General features: G+C 47.3%; 8 protein-coding genes across 8 annotated transcripts; 4 read left to right on the top strand and 4 right to left on the bottom strand.

Moving 5' to 3' along the window:
* Positions 1-520: 520 nt before the first annotated feature.
* F4807DRAFT_455362 (uncharacterized protein) lies at positions 521-1,980 on the bottom strand (the record flags this gene model as incomplete). The annotated part of the gene is made up of 3 exons (XM_048000712.1): positions 521-588; positions 671-806; positions 1,933-1,980. The coding sequence occupies 3 exons, from the start codon at positions 1,978-1,980 to the stop codon at positions 521-523; spliced, it is 252 nt and encodes an 83-aa protein (XP_047859431.1).
* On the top strand, positions 1,891-3,111 carry F4807DRAFT_405030 (uncharacterized protein). Its single transcript, XM_047996178.1, has 3 exons — positions 1,891-2,334; positions 2,401-2,580; positions 2,633-3,111. Exons 1-3 carry the CDS (start codon positions 2,080-2,082, stop codon positions 2,702-2,704), a joined length of 507 nt encoding a protein of 168 aa, XP_047859430.1. The 5' UTR covers positions 1,891-2,079; the 3' UTR covers positions 2,705-3,111.
* Positions 3,112-3,399: 288 nt separating this feature from the next.
* On the top strand, positions 3,400-3,805 carry F4807DRAFT_455360 (uncharacterized protein; the record flags this gene model as incomplete). Its single annotated transcript, XM_048000711.1, has 2 exons — positions 3,400-3,546; positions 3,620-3,805. The coding sequence occupies 2 exons, from the start codon at positions 3,400-3,402 to the stop codon at positions 3,803-3,805; spliced, it is 333 nt and encodes a 110-aa protein (XP_047859429.1).
* On the bottom strand, positions 3,620-6,613 carry F4807DRAFT_405027 (stretch-activated Ca2+-permeable channel component-domain-containing protein). The gene is made up of 3 exons (XM_047996177.1): positions 5,020-6,613; positions 4,049-4,967; positions 3,620-3,995 (listed from the first exon to the last, which is right to left on the bottom strand). The coding sequence occupies exons 1-2, from the start codon at positions 6,248-6,250 to the stop codon at positions 4,276-4,278; spliced, it is 1,923 nt and encodes a 640-aa protein (XP_047859428.1). The 5' UTR covers positions 6,251-6,613; the 3' UTR covers positions 3,620-3,995; positions 4,049-4,275.
* Positions 6,614-7,514: 901 nt separating this feature from the next.
* F4807DRAFT_13088 (uncharacterized protein) lies at positions 7,515-9,349 on the top strand. The gene is made up of 2 exons (XM_047992986.1): positions 7,515-7,774; positions 7,889-9,349. The coding sequence occupies exons 1-2, from the start codon at positions 7,688-7,690 to the stop codon at positions 9,203-9,205; spliced, it is 1,404 nt and encodes a 467-aa protein (XP_047859427.1). The 5' UTR covers positions 7,515-7,687; the 3' UTR covers positions 9,206-9,349.
* A 523-nt stretch (positions 9,350-9,872) lies between these two features.
* F4807DRAFT_13064 (calmodulin) lies at positions 9,873-10,950 on the top strand. The gene is made up of 3 exons (XM_047992982.1): positions 9,873-10,044; positions 10,106-10,296; positions 10,456-10,950. Exons 1-3 carry the CDS (start codon positions 10,042-10,044, stop codon positions 10,835-10,837), a joined length of 576 nt encoding a protein of 191 aa, XP_047859426.1. The 5' UTR covers positions 9,873-10,041; the 3' UTR covers positions 10,838-10,950.
* Positions 10,951-11,547: 597 nt separating this feature from the next.
* On the bottom strand, positions 11,548-12,874 carry F4807DRAFT_13044 (translation initiation factor eIF4e). The gene is made up of 3 exons (XM_047992981.1): positions 12,648-12,874; positions 12,409-12,590; positions 11,548-12,337 (listed from the first exon to the last, which is right to left on the bottom strand). The coding sequence occupies exons 2-3, from the start codon at positions 12,582-12,584 to the stop codon at positions 11,740-11,742; spliced, it is 774 nt and encodes a 257-aa protein (XP_047859425.1). The 5' UTR covers positions 12,585-12,590; positions 12,648-12,874; the 3' UTR covers positions 11,548-11,739.
* Positions 12,875-15,993: 3,119 nt separating this feature from the next.
* Positions 15,994-17,895, bottom strand: F4807DRAFT_455356 (uncharacterized protein; the record flags this gene model as incomplete). Its single annotated transcript, XM_048000710.1, has 1 exon — positions 15,994-17,895. One exon carries the CDS (start codon positions 17,893-17,895, stop codon positions 15,994-15,996), a length of 1,902 nt encoding a protein of 633 aa, XP_047859424.1.
* Positions 17,896-19,369: the final 1,474 nt, after the last annotated feature.

The raw sequence follows: 19,369 nt of genomic DNA, 5'->3' as shown, positions 1-19,369 counted from the left end.
GAGGACGGCGTTAAAAAGGTCAGGGGTCAGTTATACCATCTGAATTGGCAGCTTTGCTTGCAATCGCAGGATCCAGGGACGCTCACTAGATTAGTCTAGTTGCTCTTCCAATACCAATGCGAAATCAATCATATTAACATATCGCCCTTACAAGTCGTAATACTCATCATAAATTTATCCTTAAAGTTTTAGACCAAGACTTCGTACGAATAATCGTATGATGACTTTTATTGAAAATAGACGCAGGACTAACGAGACCTATATTTGACCTCCGGAAACACGAATTGTTCTTGTAAAGCTAACGCTCAGGTATCATATGGTTCTCCTAGGTGGTTATACATGTGTGCGCGTTGAATGCCTCATAACTTGATAAGACATCACCCACTTAACCTACAGCCCGGGTTCCTCTCGTAAGCCCTAGCTATAAAGATCCCAGTAAACTCTTCCCAATAGATAACGCTTTTTTGTTCTCGACCAGACCCGGGTGACGACGCTATTGATGCTCGATAAATGTAGGTTTTCATCGGAAAAAGATGCGCGAGATGACTTCGAAAACCAGGCCACCGAAAACGACAAAGCCAAGGATACCTGCACGCGCGAACACGAGTTAGCCTCCTCTCTCCCGAAGATCTTAACGAAGCGGGGATATGAATCTAAGGGGAAAACATACCAAGCCAGAAGAGGGAGATGGGCGATTTGGTTTGTTCCTTGCTGCGCTTCTTGATGTCGTTCTCCGACTTCCCGCGACGGGCGTCCTGTTCCTTGACGAACTTGGCGTTCCGCCTTCGCTGCTCTAGTGTTTGGGCCTATATGCTTCAATTAACACTCGGTTTTGATGAATTCATAGCTCTATAGGCATACCATTGTGTATGTGTATAAAGAGAGGTTAAGTAATTGAATGAAGAGGCGGAAAGCGTCTAAGCACGGAATGAAATCGGAGGCCGGAATTTAGGGGGGTCTAGTTAAGGGTCCGAGTTGATCGTTTAAAAGCAAGAAATTAATATAAGAGCAGAGTCGCAGTTGAGTCCCGTCCCTAACGCGGTCTTATACGAATGACTCAAGCAAATCGCGACGGAGATTCCAATTGCATCTGAGAACAGATTTCGGGAATCTGAGAAGTTGGAGATGTATTCACTTTCTCATATGGACATGGTGTCTGTAAATACACCTCCTATCGATAATGGAATAGTTCGAGGTCAGGGACCTGCCTACCAATTTAACACGAATGCAGGTGTCACTTACCTGAATTAGTTAGAGTTATATTATAAATGGACCTTCCCGACAGCCTCGTGGACCGGGGGTTTTAAGCCACTTACATAAGGTTGGCTTAGTCACGATTCAAGTGACATCCCGAGGTCCTGGTGCTCATAAAGCCTTATGAATATTTATGAACACAAGATAGTTATGTAAAGAAACGGTCTGCTACTGTCCCCCCCTGAGACCAATCAATGTAAACAATTTAGACACTTCTCAAGAGAATGAAAACCCATGTTTTCTTAGAAGTATACTGACAAGTTGAATTGAGGTCATACATGATAAGGTAGTTTCTAGAGTTTCCTCAAATCTAAGTAGCTTCTTGCGGATAGTAGTAGAAACTAAAGTAAGCAAGCAAATAGGTAGCTGTGTGTTTTAAGACAATGGCTGTAATCATAGGTTAGTTCTTTTCGAAGCTATCTTAAGCCCCCACGAAAAACCTCAGTTAAAGATGGTTAAAGATGAAAACAGCTCTGTATCTTTTATGTGAATGATGCCATCTGCCTCTTACCTTGATAGAGATTACCCGGAGTGTTACATCACCAAGCTTAGTACGTGACGCTAGTCGGTCTCTCAAGATAGCAGTGAGCACGCATTAACACGCTTAGGTTTCATTCGGAAGGTCAAGACATATTATCGTATATTGAGATCAAGGTGGCTAAATTAGCAGACACTCACCGAATCTTGGCTGAGGTAGTTCCCCGCGTTAGAATATAGAAATTCCATGCTGCCTATCGTTTTCCATAGATATATAGTTACCGCATATCCCAGGGGAGACGTGGGAAGTATCTCGTTTCTATCATCTCCAAGCTCGCTACCGTGAAAATGCGCTTCTTACACTTGCTCTCCACAGGCCTCCTGGCGCCGACCATTGGCCTTGCTTACCCGGCCGTCATCAACAATGGAGATCTAGCCAAGAGAGAAAACTTGTGCAATTTGAATGCACCCCCTGCTCTCTGCGAGCCCGATCCAACCGTATCCGTGGAAGAAACAGCTGAGAGGGCTTACAAATTCTATCGTGCATTTGTGGTCGACGGTGACCCAAGGACGATGTTTTCCCTCATTGATTCAGATTATATAGTGAGTTAACAGCTCAAATCGAATTTGATGGCATAGGGCAGGTGTTAACTATTGTGTCTACCGTAGCAACACCACGCTGGGTATGCGTCCGGACCCAACACCATTTGGCCCCTTTTCTGCAGTGGAAGTAAACTAGGAAACGAGGCAAGCACAGCTTGGTGCTTCGATGCTAGCACGAATATGTCGTACGCACGATACTCGACTACAGACAGATGGCGATGGGTCGATGGTTGTGTCCACGAGCACGTAAGTATCTCGAATTATAAGAGGAGTTATATCACTCTAACTGTTCTATTAGTGGGACCAAGGCGAGACGATTCCATCGAGCGACAAATGCTTCAAATTGAACACCACTGCAAGCGTGCATTAGCGAAAATTTCTATCAAGGTGTTGAATTGGAAACTTTAGCTATTAAGATGGTGCCCAAGTTGAACGACTGGGCTTGGGAACGTATTGTTTTATTAGCAAACTCGTAATTTAGAAAAGAAACGTTTCTGTTCAACGGAGTCCCCCATTGCAACCAGGACCCTTGTATTAGCTTCGTAGATCATGATGGGCAAGAAATCAATGCATCTAGCCGCAAGCCTTCTGAGTCTTGGATGAGAAACCCGGTTGTATGTATGTACTTTGTAATTATGGCCGTTAGGCTATCATTCGTATCCGATTCCTGCTTGAGATATCCTTCATATTCTAAATGAGTGACTCTGTTTTGCGAATTTATGGACGATGCACTATGCTAGGAGGCGTTTATTATGGATGATTGGAAGAATTATAACGAGTAGAATTGAAGCTACAGAATTAAGAGAGGTATAAGATGGAAATACTAACTTGTACTGCTTGTATTACATTAGGTAAGCTGGAATGATTAATTTGTTACGTTAAATGTATAATTTGCATAAATTAATTATGTATCACTGTATCAATCTATGTACGTACGTATGCAAGCCACTATCACTTCTGCCCCACATTCAAACATGAAGCTCTACTATGTAGACGCCTATCGCAAAAGACTCCCCAGATTCGATCCACGACGCTTAAAAACACCCTTTAACAAAGCCTGAAATGATGCTGTCACGAACAGCGCGACACCTAACGCCCCTCCGCACCTTCACAGCGCGACAAGCCTCCTCAGCGCAGTCAACCCAACTGCGACAGACATGGGCGCGCTTCTCGTCGTCGCAAAGCTCCTCCCCTCAGGAGCCCTCTCCCAATGTCAGTCAAGCCTTCTTGACACTCTACCTTGAGCCCAATAGCAGCGGTAGCTCACACTCATCCTCCATCTTAGTCACAATTCTACAAGACCTTCGGCCGGCCCATAGCCAAGGTGTTTCTACTAGCCATCTTCACGTACCAACTGGCGTACTACTTTTGGGTGCGGTTAGAGCACGATGAAATCAAGAGCGAGATGCGGGCGACCATTACCGACCTCGAAGCGAGGATAGAACAGCTTGAAAAGGCGCGAAAGATTTAGCAGGCACCCTAGCTGGTTCTTAAAGTAGGAATAGGCCGATTATGGCCGTTAATAACCTCTCTTAAAAAAAACAATCCGTCTGCAATGGCGATAGCAGCACACATTAATCCCCACGGCTGCATGCGCGAGACAGCTGGAATGTTGTGTGCGGTATACACCCATCGTTCTGATAGATTCGCAGCAGGTAAATCGACAACATCCAACAAAGTCATCACGCGGGTATCTAACATTAGGAAGGTAAATGGAGAGTTCGCCTAACTGCGAATATAGTTCATAAATATTTGACTACACAACGGGCCAACGGTGCTTGCTGGAAACAGAATAAGGGACAATATCAACCCAGAACGCCTACTCAATGCTATCATTAGGCGTCTCTTGCTCTTCGTCTAACATGACCGTAAATAGTGCGGACCAACTAAGCCACGACGCCTTTATTCAATGACCTTCTATTCCCACGTAAAGTGATATGCTTATAGAAGCACCATAAAAAGTATGCTTGCAGCGCCGACAACTGCCAACCCAGGAAGAGTAAGCGTGTCCGCTCCAGCCGGAAAGTGTGCAGATCCGGGATAGTTGCATGACAAACTGCCGCCACCAAGATCTCGTCCGTAACTGGTATTAAAGCCGAAATCGGTCACCGGCCGCGGACAGGTAAACTCCATCGAGGCCGGGCAGCTCCGCACCAAGTCGTAGCACAGGTCCTCGCAGGGCAACAACTCCTTGTATGGACCTGGCTGAACGGTCTCGTCGATTACGGGGTTCCGAGACGAGTTGTAGGCCTGCCAATCTCCCCATTGATCTATTAGGCTCTGATTCACGAACGAGCCATTTGCGAAAGGAGACGCGATATTGCGCATCTGCAAATAGAGCCGGTTAGGCTGCGAGAAGTCCTCGCAACGTGGTATTGCAACAGAGCAGAGCCAATTCTTGTAAGCGGTTCTACAATCATCGCAATCTCTAGCCAAAGAATACTGGGCAACCGAACTGGTTTCGCAGGGAACTTGTTGCAGGACCTTGTCAAAATTGTCGTACATGGTTCGTGTATAATTATCGTAGAATTCGGCAAGGGCCGTGCCATTAGGGAAATTGGTCAAATTCCCCGGAACAGCGTACTGAGTTTGATCGCAAAATGTCATGTTAAAGATGAATGTACATGTTCCATCTTCATTTAATATTAGCATTTCCTGTCGAGCATAAAAACTTCAGATACTTACCAGGTTTAGTTTGGAATGTAGTTGGCTCAAATACAACGCCACCGCCTATACTCGAAGAACCGGTCTGTCGTTTTGAATTGCTCGCCGTTCCTGGCGGACGAGCAAGAAATCCAGTATAATTAGAGCTGGCGTTGAGACCTGTGACATAGAACTCCTGTCGTGTTAGGTTCTGGTCTCCTCCGTTTTTTAACCCCATGGTTATCATTCCACTACTCCCGTCATCCAGGTTCCTAATCTGAGCATACCCTTTCAAACCACAATAGGAGTTGCGCATCCCATTGATGACGTTATTATCCTGGTTGTGGGCAAAAACAACATAGGGCATTGTAGTGATAACTTCATCCGAGGAATTAGTTAGATAATTTGTCTGCAGCAGAGCCGCCGTTGCATCGCTGTCGACCCATATGAGGTCAGTTTCGCTCGTGTCGTTGCGATACGAATAGTAGTACTGGTCCGTCGAAGCAACAAGTTCGAAATTGTACTGCTTCGTAGTATCGAAGTACTCTGTTGAAACACTTGGGGCCGAGATGCTCATGTAAATGTCTCGATCTAAAGAAACGTTGTACATGACGGCGCCTTCGGTGAATACAATAGCATCCTGCCCAGTCGTGCCCTGTTGCGGGCCAGGAGAGGTATTGTCAGATGACGTCGACACATATAAGGTGAGCTGCGGAGGGTCCATGGTAGTCTGTGATGATAAGCGCCAAGGCTGGTCACAAGTATTTGCGGATATCCATAAAGTTTTTGTCGCTCGCCGAGAAATTTCTGTATCAACAACGATGTCCTCGTGGCCATGGCCTGCCGAGGCCGTTTCTTGCGTGCCGTTCAGATCTCTTCGGAGCTCCAATGGTCCATCCGAATCTTGCGTCTCCCTACTTGAGACTGAAGACGCTAGGAAAACATAGCCCATTGTAACGCCGGGTGCTAAATTGCTCTTTGTAACTTGATTGTTGGCTATCGTGGCTACATTCTCCGGGACCCTCCCTATTATGCTCCGGTCAAACAGCGCAAACTCCGGCTCATACGTCGAGCTTCTGAAGTCCAACTCCTCCGGGGACTCGGCATCTTGTATTTCGTAAGCCAATTCGGGAGCATCGTGGTCGGCGGAAACAGGGTCGAACTCGACGGCCAAAGCGAATTGCGGGGAGAATAGAAATAGGTAGATAACGAGTAAAAGACAGGAGGCTATCACGGACGCAGCCAGTCGAGACTGTAATGGACTGAGTTGCATACTGGGAGCATAGCCCCGTAGGGCATCTCACACAAGTAGGATTGTGTCCCAGGAATGATAGAACTTGTCAAATCTAGACTCGCGGGAATCTGTCAACTAGAAAGGATCATGCTAGGCGCTAACACGATAAGTACACGTTTATTCGATACGTTCGCTTATATTTCGCAGCAATAAGATGATCGCGTGAGAAAAGGCGTATGTTTGGTAAAAAGGAAAGGAACTTTGGAGCTTGACTAATTCGCTGGTAGTAGATACAATTGGTGGCATGGGCTTATCAGGAAGGAGGGAGAAGAGACGACGTAAAGTCGTCGAGGCAGGAGTTTCACATTCTGGAAACACCAATGCTTGATCTGCGATACGTACCTGAATTCCACAATGAAACTGGTTAGCAAGCTGCAGGGGTGTGGTGCGGAGGGTGGGGGCTTCTAATACCCGGTGGTGCAGAATTCGGGAAGTCCCTACGCAGTATGCTAGGTAGCCACAATCGCAAGCCACAATAGGAATGGAAGGCTTCCTGTTAGTTCCCACTTTTAAATACATTTGCACATTGATCTACGGAACCTAAGAAATTTTATCAGAACTCAAAGCATGCCCATCATTCGCCTTCTACTACGTACATATGTAATTGCCTAAATCTGAGACAGCCACGAGATCGGGTAGGGGAAAGAAACCGATTGGCACCGACAGTTTGTCATAAGCTCACAAGTATTCCTCGCAAGATCCATCCAATCATATTGGTATTCGACATTACGCGGTAACAGATCATGTCACCCAACATACATATGTACCTACCTATGTAGGTACCTAGGGATCGCTTTCGCTATCGCATTCGAGGTCGTACATAAAATATATGGGATCGGCGACTTTACTGTTGCTCATTGGGGACAGGAAATCCAGGGTCTTGGCTCGCAGATTTATCTTTAGCTTCAGCTCACCTTCTATAAAGTTATCAGATCGATATAAAAGACTTATCTCATTCTCATCTGTTCTCTGTTTTCTATTTCCTACTTTCTGCCGGTTTCCCAGGCACGACACGGATCCAGTTAGCACTAGCCCATCCTGGCAAATACTACACCACACTTTCGTATAGCAGCCACAGGCCTATAGGAAGCGATGGATTGTGGCAAGTGCTTGCCATGCCGCATGGAGTTCGGCTGGGCAATCAAAATGGTTCTTGGGTCACCGTCTCATTATCCCCAGCCTAGTCTGGGGCTCTCTGGTCGAATGGCCTCAAATCGTCGACGAATTCGAATTAGGTCATCACCTTAACTAGGTTATGCGACACGCTCGATGAGAGACTAACGATCAAGCCCGCTCTAATTTAGCCCAGTGAGGTTGTCGCGAGTTGTGAGACTTGTAACCCGCTTACACGCTATATCGGATGTCAGCAGCGCCAACTGTCGTTTTGTAATCTCGGTATCAATAAACGACGGCAACATGCAGGAACAACGACCACGCGGGCCGCGTCTATATCATAAAAAGTCTCGCACTGGGTGTTTGCGATGTAAGCAGAGACGAGTCAAGGTTAGTTAAGAGGATTGTGACGAATTACGTCTGTTCAATCGCCCATCTCAACTCGGAAACCGATCCGTTAGCAAATTTGGATTTGTAGAGCTCATTCCTAACGTCCCGCTGCAGTGTGATGAAGTTCGCCCTAGCTGTAGCTCGTGTTCAAGACATGCAGTCGAATGCTTATATCCGAATGCGAACCCAGTGTCTGCAAGAACGGCGCAAAATACGCGGCACAATAGCGGGATACCAAGCCATTCGCCTAACGGGCAGACCGCTTCCAGCCCGGTGTTGACGGATGACGCTTCGCAGCGAGCATCCATTAATGCTTTATGTTCTCCTCAAAATGAGAACAAATCAGCCTTTCTGCCTCAGGGTGTGAATTTTTATCCCTCTCCAGGCTCACCTCTTCCGCCTTCCCTGGATGAGGGGACAGATGCGGACGTTAGTATCCCCGAAGGGCCATGGAGACGTCATTGGGAAATACGGTTGATACATAACTACCATCAAAATATGGTCCAGCCATTCCCTATGGCACAGAATCCAGAGGTCCTACACATGTGGAAATATGATATTCCGAATTTAACCATGCGTATGGCCCAAGAACACAACCGCTGTAGTTTGCTCAACGTATCGCTTGCCAACTCGGCTCTGTATCTTTGGACGAGAAGCACAGACCCGAAGGAGCGAGATGAGCTCTTCAAGTTACAGCAGACTTATCAGATCATGTGTACTAGAGAACAGCGCCGCGATATCGACGAGCTGAGTCGCATGATCTCGGAAAATGCTGACTACATCTGCTTTACTAGTATTAGGATTTTGGCGCATTCCTTAGCCCTAGTTCAGACGTTGATGATAGATCCTTGGGAGCCCCCAATTCAGTGGTTGCATATGGGCCGAGGCGCTGGTCAGGTATTGGACATGGCGAAGAAGCTGCTTGATCCCGACAGCAAACTCAGTATTAAATTGTTTGCCCGGAGTAAGCCAGATATGAGCAATCCGAGGGAGTTGATCTACTGTGATCACAGCGCGTTAGATTGGCTCTTGGAGCATCCAGCTGGCCCTGAATCGATTGCGGCGCAGGAAGATCGGGAGCTAGACGACGAAGACGTGAGAGTCGTGTACAACAAGGCTCTCTCGTACATATGTAGTGTTCAGACAGCAATCGATGTTGGCGAACCAGATTATGCCATTGTGAGACGATTTGGCGGCTTCGCGATTTGGGTACCGATCGAATTTTCCAAATTCATAGAGGAGCGAAGACCAAGAGCCATGGTGGTATTGGCTCACTTTATGGCCTTGTGGGTACGCTATGAGCACATCTGGATGGTCGGTAAAGCCGGGGAAATGCAGATTAGGGGCATATATAAGATCATGCCGTCGGAATGGAAACCGAAGCTTGACGGCCTGCTTGCAAGATTTAACCAGACGGAACCGGGTAAGTAGCGATTGTTCATTACGGGTTGGCGGGTTGCAAATATACCAGATAATGGGGCATGATCAAAATATGTATTCTATTTCTTTTTTGGCTTGAAACAAGCTGTAACCCCTATCCTACCTACGTATGTACCTGCCCATATAGTTTATATCTAACGCCACAGCTCATGGGGGCTATCGAGTAACTTTGTGTAATGTTATGTCTACCCAATCATATATACCTAAGTATTCTCTTTTTCAACCATATACTACATAGGGAACACTTATGGTTCATAATCATACCTAGGTAGTCAACGATGCGTTCAAGGGTTGCTTCGCCTCATTGCAATTTGATCTACTATATTGTGATCTTATCACACACTAGTAATATAAGTGCAACTCGTTGTTTTTCAATACATATTAAACATATCATTATTCGTCATGATGTTAACTGTAACTCCATATTTGTATTGCTTCTTTAGACAGTGGTCATTTTATCATACAATCAAACATATCCGCTGTCACCTGTAAGATGGTCTTTAGAGAAAATGTCTAGAGGAGTTCGTACCTGAGTAACTGCACATGTGTTACGGATATAGAGAGTGGACCTTAAGCTTCGAGCGGCCCGCAGCGGCCAATTGTGGAGTTAAGCTAAAGAGCCCTGGGATGCCCCGCATACCATTTGCAGCTCTCTAACATAGTAGCTGTAAAGTGCAACTCTCCGTAGCTTCAGCACTTCTAATTAATTCCATCTACGACTACGTCCGTACCTACGTAACTCACATCGGCCATATGTACCTAGATTGCTACGATACCATTCCCATTCTACAGACTTTACCAGTATTATCTCACGCAAATTTCACGAAATGGTCAGCCCACGGCCCTTCCATATGTCTAGAAGAGCGAACTAACAATCCTCCAATGACGTAGCCTCCCAAACGCAAAGCCGCCGCCTCCTCCTCCGCCGAGCCGAAAGAAAAACAGTCCAAGCTAGCGAAAGAACACAACATCTCGGCGCGCGAGGAGCGCGAGATCAAAGAAGCCTTCGCGCTGTTCGCGGAGCCCATGGAAGGCGAGAAGGAGGGTGTCATACCGACCAAGGACGTGCGCCGGGCCATGGTGTTCGTCTCCCCCTCTCCCTTCCCTTCCCTTCCCTTCCCTTCCCTTCCCTTGCCTTCCCTTTCTTCCTTACCGCCGCCCTTCCCCCCTTACATCCAAGCGCATGCATAAGCACCCGAGAACACGGAGCTAACTCGACCGCGCGCGTGCAAAAACAACAGCGCCCTAGGCCTCGCTCCCACGAAACCCGAACTAAAAGAATTCGTCGAGATCCTGGACCCGGACGACGAGGGGTACGCATCGTACGAGCCGTTCGTCGCCATCTGCGCGCTGAAGCTGCACGCGCGGTCCGGCGGCGGCGGGGGCCCGGACGCCGACGAGGTCGACGAGGCGTTCCGGCTTTTCACCGGTGGTAACGGAGGCGAGGACGCGAAGCTGACGCTGGCCCATCTCAAGCGCGTGGCGATGACGCTGAAACAAGATGTGGATGAGGCCCTGCTGAAGGATATGATACTCGAGGCGAACGGCGGAGCCGGCGTCGGCAAGGGCGTGGGCCGCGCTGAGTTCGAGGAGGTTATGCGGAGGGCTGGGGCTTGGAAGTGAAAGGGGTAAAGGTGGCGTGGATGCTTTGTATGATTCGGGAGATGTGTGTCCTGTGATGCTGGGTTGGAGTTGGGTGTTTGATACGCAACTCGCTAGGTCCGAGGTCTCAGAGCCTTTGTGGGAAAGGCCCGGAATGGTGTATACAATTGCTAACTCATTAGAGTAAGGTAAGCATGTCCCCTATATAGCGCATCTTTCTAACGCTCTTCTGACCAGCTTCTAGAAAGGGAATAAGCAAGGCTATTGCCTGTAAAGATAAAGATGAGGAATTGGTTGTTATGGGGTTGAAGCTTAAGCCTAGAGTAACTAGAGGTCGGCTTGTCTTTTTGAACCAACAATATACTCATTACAAAGGGGCCACTTATGCTTGTGGCATAATACTAAGGTCTAGATATATCCAACACTCAATATATAGACTTCTACAGTCAACCTGTGTGTCTGGGAATCATGATGGTTTTTTTCAGTTATCTGTTAATATGAAGCCAAGTTGTATGTATAGTTCCTGGGAGCGAGCGTGAAGTGTCACAAGCTTTCCATTGACCTTCCAAATTCATATTATGAAGCTCTTAGACCATTGTCTTTTCTTTGAACCATGAGACTTCAATTCTGTTGTATCTGCACCTAAGCTAAGACCTAATATCCTCGAAAAGATCAGACACCCATTCATATCTTTGACAAACGCCCGAAAAATGCAACCATGCCTCGAATGATTTGTAAAGGGGAAAGGGGGGCGAGATATCAACTGTGATAGTAAATCCCTCCGATATTCGCCCAATGCGCATGCATAGATCCCGCAGAGTATCAACAAACTGGCTTATAACCTGAGCAGACCAGCTCTACGCTTTCAATTTAAACTATCCTTACTCCTTACTTACGATACCTTCCGTACCGCAAGAAGCCACCTACTCGGCCGGCGCAGCTTTCACGCTATCATTCTTCGCCGCGGCAGCTTCTTGCGCTTTCTTCTGCGAGTCCAGGACGGCTTGCAGCTCCGGAGGCGGGTTGAAGCCGGGATGGTCAGAGTGCTTCTTGTAGAAGTAGTTGTCGGGCTTGGGCTTTAACTCGGGTGGCAGGTCGTCGAGGACGGCCTGTAGTATGTTGTCGATAGACTTCTTCTTGGAGGCGTCACGATGCCAGATAGAGATCAGGTGCGAGTTAAAGCGCACCGACAGACCAACACCACAAATGGTGTCTCCTTCGTCCACGGCCTCCTGCAGCTTCTCGCCAATGGCCATAAGCTGTACTCGGGTCCAGAAGTCGGGTCCGGAGCTCTTGGGGACTCGGAAAGTCCAGCTGCCGCCTAACACGTTGCGACGGTCCTCCCAAATAGGTCGGAACCCGCTCTTGAATAGATAGATGGATTCGCGCATCTTGATCTGGTCGACGGGGGTATTGTTGTTGTACCGCCAGAAGTCTTGGACGGACTCGATCTGCGTGCCTAGCTGCTCGAGGGAGGCCTGGTAGGCGCTGTCGTCTTCCTTCTTCTGGTCCTTGGCCTGTCTACATCAAATGTCGGTGTCAGGGGAGAACCCAATAATCCCGTTGCGAGAGCGCGGAAACGGTAGACTTACCTGTCAAAGTAGACGTTCCAATAGTGCTGGGTGGGTAGCGGGCGCATGGTCTTGAACAAGTTGCGCTTCGCATCGTCTCGCTGCTCGGCGGGCGAGCTGACGCTGGGCGAGTTGGCGTCGGTGCTCTGGGAGAGCGAGGAGAGCCCTCTGGTAAATAAACTCGGTCGCGTGGCCATGGTGAACTACGGTTCAACTCTGTGATTAGCTTTGTAACCCCGAAGTAGAATGTGACTGCTCACTTCTAAGGTTCTAGGGATTATTTTGGAGGAGGGGTTGGTGAGCTTTGGATGTTGGTGATGGTGATGATGGTGGGGTTCAAAGTTGCCAAGACTTCCTGTTCCTGGCCGCAGCACGTTGCTGCTTGCTTTAGTGGTGTTGTAGTGTGTTGTAGCTGTGTTACCTACAGCCTCAGGGGGTGGAAGGGGTAAGGTTCATTTGGGGGCTAAATAACCTTTGGGACATTTACTTACATTACTATAGAGGTACTTATCCTAATAGTAGACAAAGACAAAGACTAAGATTTAGACTTGACAACCCTATCACACGAGCAATTCCGAGCCGACTAAAAAGAGGGACGAGGTGAAGACTAAAAGTGAAAAAGAACGAGAAAGGCAGACATTAAGAGATCAAGAAATACTAATCGGCTATAGGTACAGTTACAATACTACACTACTATGGTACAGTTAGTACCTAATATGAATCAAGGGGGTTTCCCAGCCATTGGTTCTGAAACAGGAACCGCTACAGGGCTATGTGTCTGATCGCTAAGGTGCCGCCGTCTGACCTCATCAGCGAGCAATATACATCTGATATAGGTACCTCGCGGTATTAGTGGCCGAATTAAAATGTACTCTTTTCTTTCTTTATTCAGTGATTTTCCAAACAACACTTAAGGTTTTCTTGAGAGGTATTCATTGGATAGAAAACTCAAATTCTAAGCCAATGAATTACAAATATCTTTAATGAGAAAAGCCAATCTAATTGTTTCGTACCAACTCTGTCTTATGTTTCGTTAGCAGTAAAGCTGAACCAGGAAGCTAACGGACGCTAAAATATAAGTGACCTCCAGCGGGGCCAACCCACACCTGTCTTAAACATTAGCGACATCCAAACTCGCATCTTACTAAAGACATGTGAGAACCGATCGTTAACAAGGGCTGGGCCATATGGAAACATAAGAGTACCGTTTCTTGTTGAGGCGGATTTCAACCGACCTCAAATCTCGAATGTATACTGCGAAGAAAATCCTTCGTCCCTGATATTTAGGTAAGATAAACGCACGGCACATGCTTATTACATCGTATTGCTCAAACTCATAGATCCTGCGTCAAAGGATTTACTCATGCAATGTGTAGCCTCAGACATACAATATGGGTTCAACTACATGTTTTATCACATCCTAAGCTTAGGGAGATCAATACTCAAGGCTTACCATTGTTATCTTTAAGTTAACTCGCAAAATGGATGGTCATTGGTTAAAGGGTATAGTGACGTGTTACTGGCTGGATTCCTCCCTTGAGGATTGAAAAATCAAATAGGTATGAACTCGAGTGCTCGTAAAAAAGAAATCATTGTCTAGTGTCTTTATAAGTTGATGGCAGGAGCCAAGTAGCTATCGTTTACGGGCTATGTCGTGAAGTGAGCTCTTTTGTCTCTTCTACTTACCTACCTACCTACCTACCTAGTAGGTACCTATAGTCCAATCATCTATTATACCTATCGAAGGTTTATATGGAAACGCTTAGAACTTTATTAAATCTTCAATCCAAATATTAACAATTCATAATATACGAATTTAGTTGTTGATTAATTGTGTCCCGAAGTGGTTCCTGTTTACTAACATGAATTATTAGAAGCTGAGGAAAAAAGGGGTGACCCCTTAAACCCCCATTCAATAACTCCCAGACTTCTCCGGCTAACGCGTAGAAGGCCGGGTAATTATTATGAATACATCAACTATTAGGTATATCAAGGTTCACATTACACCAATTGAAGAAGAAATTCACTCAAATAATAAAAAAATCATCATACGTGTGGAAATTTTTCATGTTCAAATGTCTATTTCTTAACCAGTAGTATATTGAACATATCTTCCATAGACATGCCAGCCCCTGAGTCCATAGTAGCAACCATATATACCGAACAGTCATTAGGTCATTTAACACAAAGAATTATTGCGATTGAGTCATCGAAAGCTTACAATGAAGCTATGCCTAAGGTTCCCAGACTTTAGATTTGAACGCACATGAGATAAGACTGCGAGTATTACCAATACAAACCACCTCCCAGCCAAGGGAACTTTGTCATATATTGTGAGCCAGACACAGAACAGCACAACTCATTTTTTTAATAGGGTCATTCTACTAATTGCTAACAAGAGATCAATCAAGTCTAACTATGGTATCAGGACATGAGTATTATAATAGAACTTATAGATATGCGATGTATTAGTAGACGGGCCGTAGTTTTGCTTACCATGTACGTCACCTCGCGCCCACCAGAGCTCCCAACAACCGTCAGCTTATAAAATTCTATACACCGACTCGGAATCAGCTGGCCTGATCTGACGTAGTTTAGCATGATCTTAACCTGAACAACGCAAGCATTGATCTTCGACGTCTGCTACACGCATAATTCAGTATTACCAACCATTCCGGTAGCTCCGGTCAAACTTCTACTTTGACACACTAGGAAGGTACATCCCATACATGACATGATTTGAAATTTGTGACTTGGTTTCATTGGTCTGGTAGCTATAGTAAAGATACAAATCGTAGAGTTTGGGTTTTGACAGGTGACCTGCCTTGCAACTATTCGTACGTAGAACTCCTATCAGGTTATGCCTGTTCCTTGAATCGGCTCTGCCCGGGTGACCGTGACGGAACTCCCCCGTATCTCAATCGAAGCTCTCGAGGATACTCAAATTTGGAGATCGGTTGACTATTACCCTCCCCACACCATCTCACCGGTCACCTAGAAGGCTGCCTTTGTATAGTAATCAATGGAATCCAAAGACCTCGACAGAGATCGATATTGACTTCGACGGTTTCGCATCGGAGTCCTAGAACGGCACTTCCTCCACCAATGAACCTGCTGGGATCCCAGAAACTAAAGAAATGAAGAGTACGAGCAATCCGACACTGCCGAAGCAGCCTGCTCGATGACACGGACAAGTGGTGGCTGTAAAATCTAGCTATGGTACCCGTCGAGAACGAACCCCGGGGGACTAGATTTAATCAACATCACCCATGACCATCATGATATTGACCCAAACTGTATAGGCTCCCACGGAAGCCTGGGGCGGCTCTCTGATGCGTCGCCGCATCTAGTCGACCGCCAATGTATGGAACTTTTGAGAGCAAAAGACATCCGCCTGTCGTAACAATCCGTTCGATGGCGGCGAGCAACAAAGGAAAACCGTAATGCCGGACAAAATCAATGGTATCAGAGCAAAGACGCCATGTTCGTGCTATGCTTGCTTTCGCGATGCAATTCAACTCATGAAATAAGTTGACAAAGTAGACATTATGCTGAGAACGCCATATGCGAAATGAGATGACGCGGAATCTGTGACAGAAAACGTGGTCATTGCGAAGCGGCAACGCACCAGTGGCGGTGGTACGCCCAGGCGCTCTTTTGACACTCCTTGCTGCAGTACTTTGTTCTGCGGCACCGGCGGCACTTAGCAAATTGCCGCGTGAATTCTTCCCATTTACCACACTGGTAGTAAGCACACTGTCGGATGCCGCCGCGGGTATCGTCCTTCCGGCAAAGGTTGCGCATCACGACCCCGGCCCAGTACTGCATATCGGTGCTATGGTATCGTACAGTGAACTTTTCAACCAAGGGGAATATGTTGAAATCGTTTGGTAGAAGATATTCTTCCTCATACTCCTGCGGACCTAGCGATTCCATCGTTACGTTATCCCCGTCAAGTAATTGTAATTCCTTCCCTATTTGCAGCCGGGGTACCAGGTGACTCTTCTGGAAATATGATCGGAGATTGCAGTATTTCGAGACGTACGCGAGCAGCTGGAGTGACATCAACACGTCCTCTTCTCTGGGCATTGCTGCTAACATCTGGGGATTCGGGGGCGTGGGTCGGTCTAGGAGATAACGAGGTACACTCGCGTGAGTGGGAAGGGAAGGTTGGGGAGTAGGCACAATAGGGCGGTTAGGTGACAAGCCCATGGTTGGTCCGGGGGTCGGCGTGTTGTTCGGAAGACTGCCATCCATAGGAGCTCTGTGTGTTATGTTGAACGTCCCTGCGTCTGGAATCTCGGAGACTGTAGGTGTCGTTAGGTCGAGGGCCGTGCCCGCCAATGTACTATCGCCTTCCTCCATGGCGATGTCCTGGAAACCAACCGCGGGTTGGATATCAGCGGTACCAGACATCTCGGCATCCTGGGATTCGTCGGATTGCACACTATCAGTTGCATTTAAATCATCTGTGTCAGTGGTTGAGTTCTGATGACGTATCGAAGGACGGCGCCTGGGACGCGAGTTTGGCGCCAAGACCGATGTTGCCCGAACAGTTGGCGAGTGAATTTGCGGCGGAGGTAAAGGTGTCGTTGGTGATGTCGGCTGTGAAGGTAGGCCTGGATGGAAAACGGGAACCATTGATGGGAGCCGATCGATATCCCGAACAGGGCGAATAAAACCATCAACTGCCTCCATAGTTGGAACCGCACTCGCCAGAGGCTGGATCACCTGCCGCGACGGAGACACAATACTCGAGCGGCTTTCGTGTCTGTGATGATGATGATGGTGATGGTGGTGGTGATGATGCCGGTTATTAGGGAAAGCAGCGCGGTCTGGAGGGGTTGTAATGGGGAATGATGGAATAGTTGGTATGGCATCAGTATTTCCCTGCGGAGCCGCCGCTGCAGCCGCGGCAGCAGACGTGCTTGCAAAGGAAGCAGCCGAGACATCGATGGACGGCGGAGGAGCCTGTCGGCGGAAAGCTCTTTGCTCGAGATCTAGGCGGGTAGACCTATTTGTGAAAGTCGATTTGAATGGTGGCTCTCGATGGCTGTGACTTCGGTGGCGCTGATGATGATCGGCAATCTGCTTCTGCTTCGCTTCTTCTGCCTTCTCACGACACTTCTCGATAACTTTAATGTAGTTGTCGAGTATGGTTGCAATGACCGGAACCATATCGGCCTCAACCACTCGAGTCCTTACGTTCTCGGTTCCGCGAACACCTATGTTGACCACGCACTGGAAAGCGAGGTTCCATTTCCACATATCCATCATATCTTTACTCCGTCCTTGCTTTAATATACATACCAACCTCTCGATGCCTCCATCGACGGTCAAGATATCGCGAATGCGAGCTGACGATGTGGTGAGGTAGGCGAGATGGTTAAGCGAGTTGATGAGGGGAAGGGTTGAAGTGCAGTCAAGTGCCCGGCGATCATATAAGGCGGTAGTGATGCCCACCGACGCCTTATTGACGTTCGGGATACTAAAATTGACCTCCCTCATATTGGTTTATATCAGAATCAGGCTTTAGGTATGGATGACGATGACGGAAGTGATAAGGGGGATGATACGGGAACGTCTGCAGGTGACCGTCGTATGGATTACAATAGAGACTTCGTCCAAGTTAACAACCCTTGCCAAATGTAAGGCAATTCCACTTTTTTCTTCAATGGTTTTATGAACGCGTTGGATGTAATTCGAAAGACCTTATTGGAAAGAACGAAGGATGGTAATTTTTGTACGATGATGTGCTTGAAAAATGCGTAATAAGTAAAACCAGGCTTTTCTCGGCGCAATTGTCGACACTACAATAGAACCCGGTGATGTATTGGGACTCGGAAGATGGAACACGATGTCGGTCGATGCCTTTGTAAGTGCCCGGCGCGGTTTCTAGGATGTCGATGAGAATAGGATTAATTGAATCTGAAATCGTGAATTTCAAGGTTCGATAACGATTCGAACTGCTGAATTAGCCCAAATGCCTCAGACCGCCCCCAGATGCCTTAGGGTGCCTTGGCTCACTGGATGGGATGATAGAGGGAAAAAAAAGAAATGGAGGCCCGAATCTCCAGCGCGGCGGACTCTATGGAAAGATGGACGTCTCCATCCAGATCACAGAGATAGGAATAGAGACGAGAAAATGATGAGACAGAATTCGCTGTGCTAGGAGGAGGAAGGCGGCGATTCGTTTCGGGGGTTGTGAGAAGATGGGTTGGTGTATCGGGAGAAAAAGATGACTACAGTGGTAGCTTAGACTAGAAGACTAGGGGGTAAGAATTTCAGTGTGGAAAAAAGGGAAGTGGTTCCGCTCCGGGTACAAGTTTACAAGATTGCCCAGGTGTTGCGAAAAAAAGAGGCGAGTACCCTAGTGCCTAGGTACCTCATTCAGGCGACCGGGTTGCACCAAGTTAGGGGGCTGCCCACTGGTCCCTGCCAGGGTTGTCAAAAGTGTGTTATCCACTATCCACCACGACCACTCTTTCCTAGGCTTTTCCTAGTCATGCTCCAGTGTGCTCCAGTGCTGTTGCAGTTGCTGGAAATCTCATGGCTGCAAGTAAAGGCACAAAAGGGACGCTAATGCTGTTAAATTCTATTAGGGCATACTTGTGTGAGTTTGTGCCCCAGTGAGCCCAGTGAGCCGGACTGGGCTAGCCGCTACGACTTGACTTGCCTTGCATTTTTTCCACACAGGGCGCTTCTATGCCTTCTGCCACAATCACCCTTCTTCAGTACCGAGCCACTGAAGGGTTTTCCAGCGAGCTGGGTCAAGACTGGAAAAGAAAGTTGCGGCGGATCCGACCTGACATAATTTCATCGAATGGAGCAACTCGGAATTTCTATACTTAGCTTAACAAGTTTCCTGATCATTGATCGTTCTTAATTTTCTCAGTTTAAGCTCTTCAAGCCTTTCTCTTCTTCCTCCTAAATAACCTCTGCCGTTATTTAACTGTATTACATTGTGAAGCTAGAGTTAAAG

The sequence above is a fragment of the Annulohypoxylon truncatum genome (assembly GCF_022578515.1).
Source record: "Annulohypoxylon truncatum strain CBS 140777 unplaced genomic scaffold F4807scaffold_1, whole genome shotgun sequence".
Lineage (NCBI taxonomy): Eukaryota > Fungi > Ascomycota > Sordariomycetes > Xylariales > Hypoxylaceae > Annulohypoxylon > Annulohypoxylon truncatum.
This window is presented reverse-complemented; position numbering and strand designations above follow the sequence as displayed.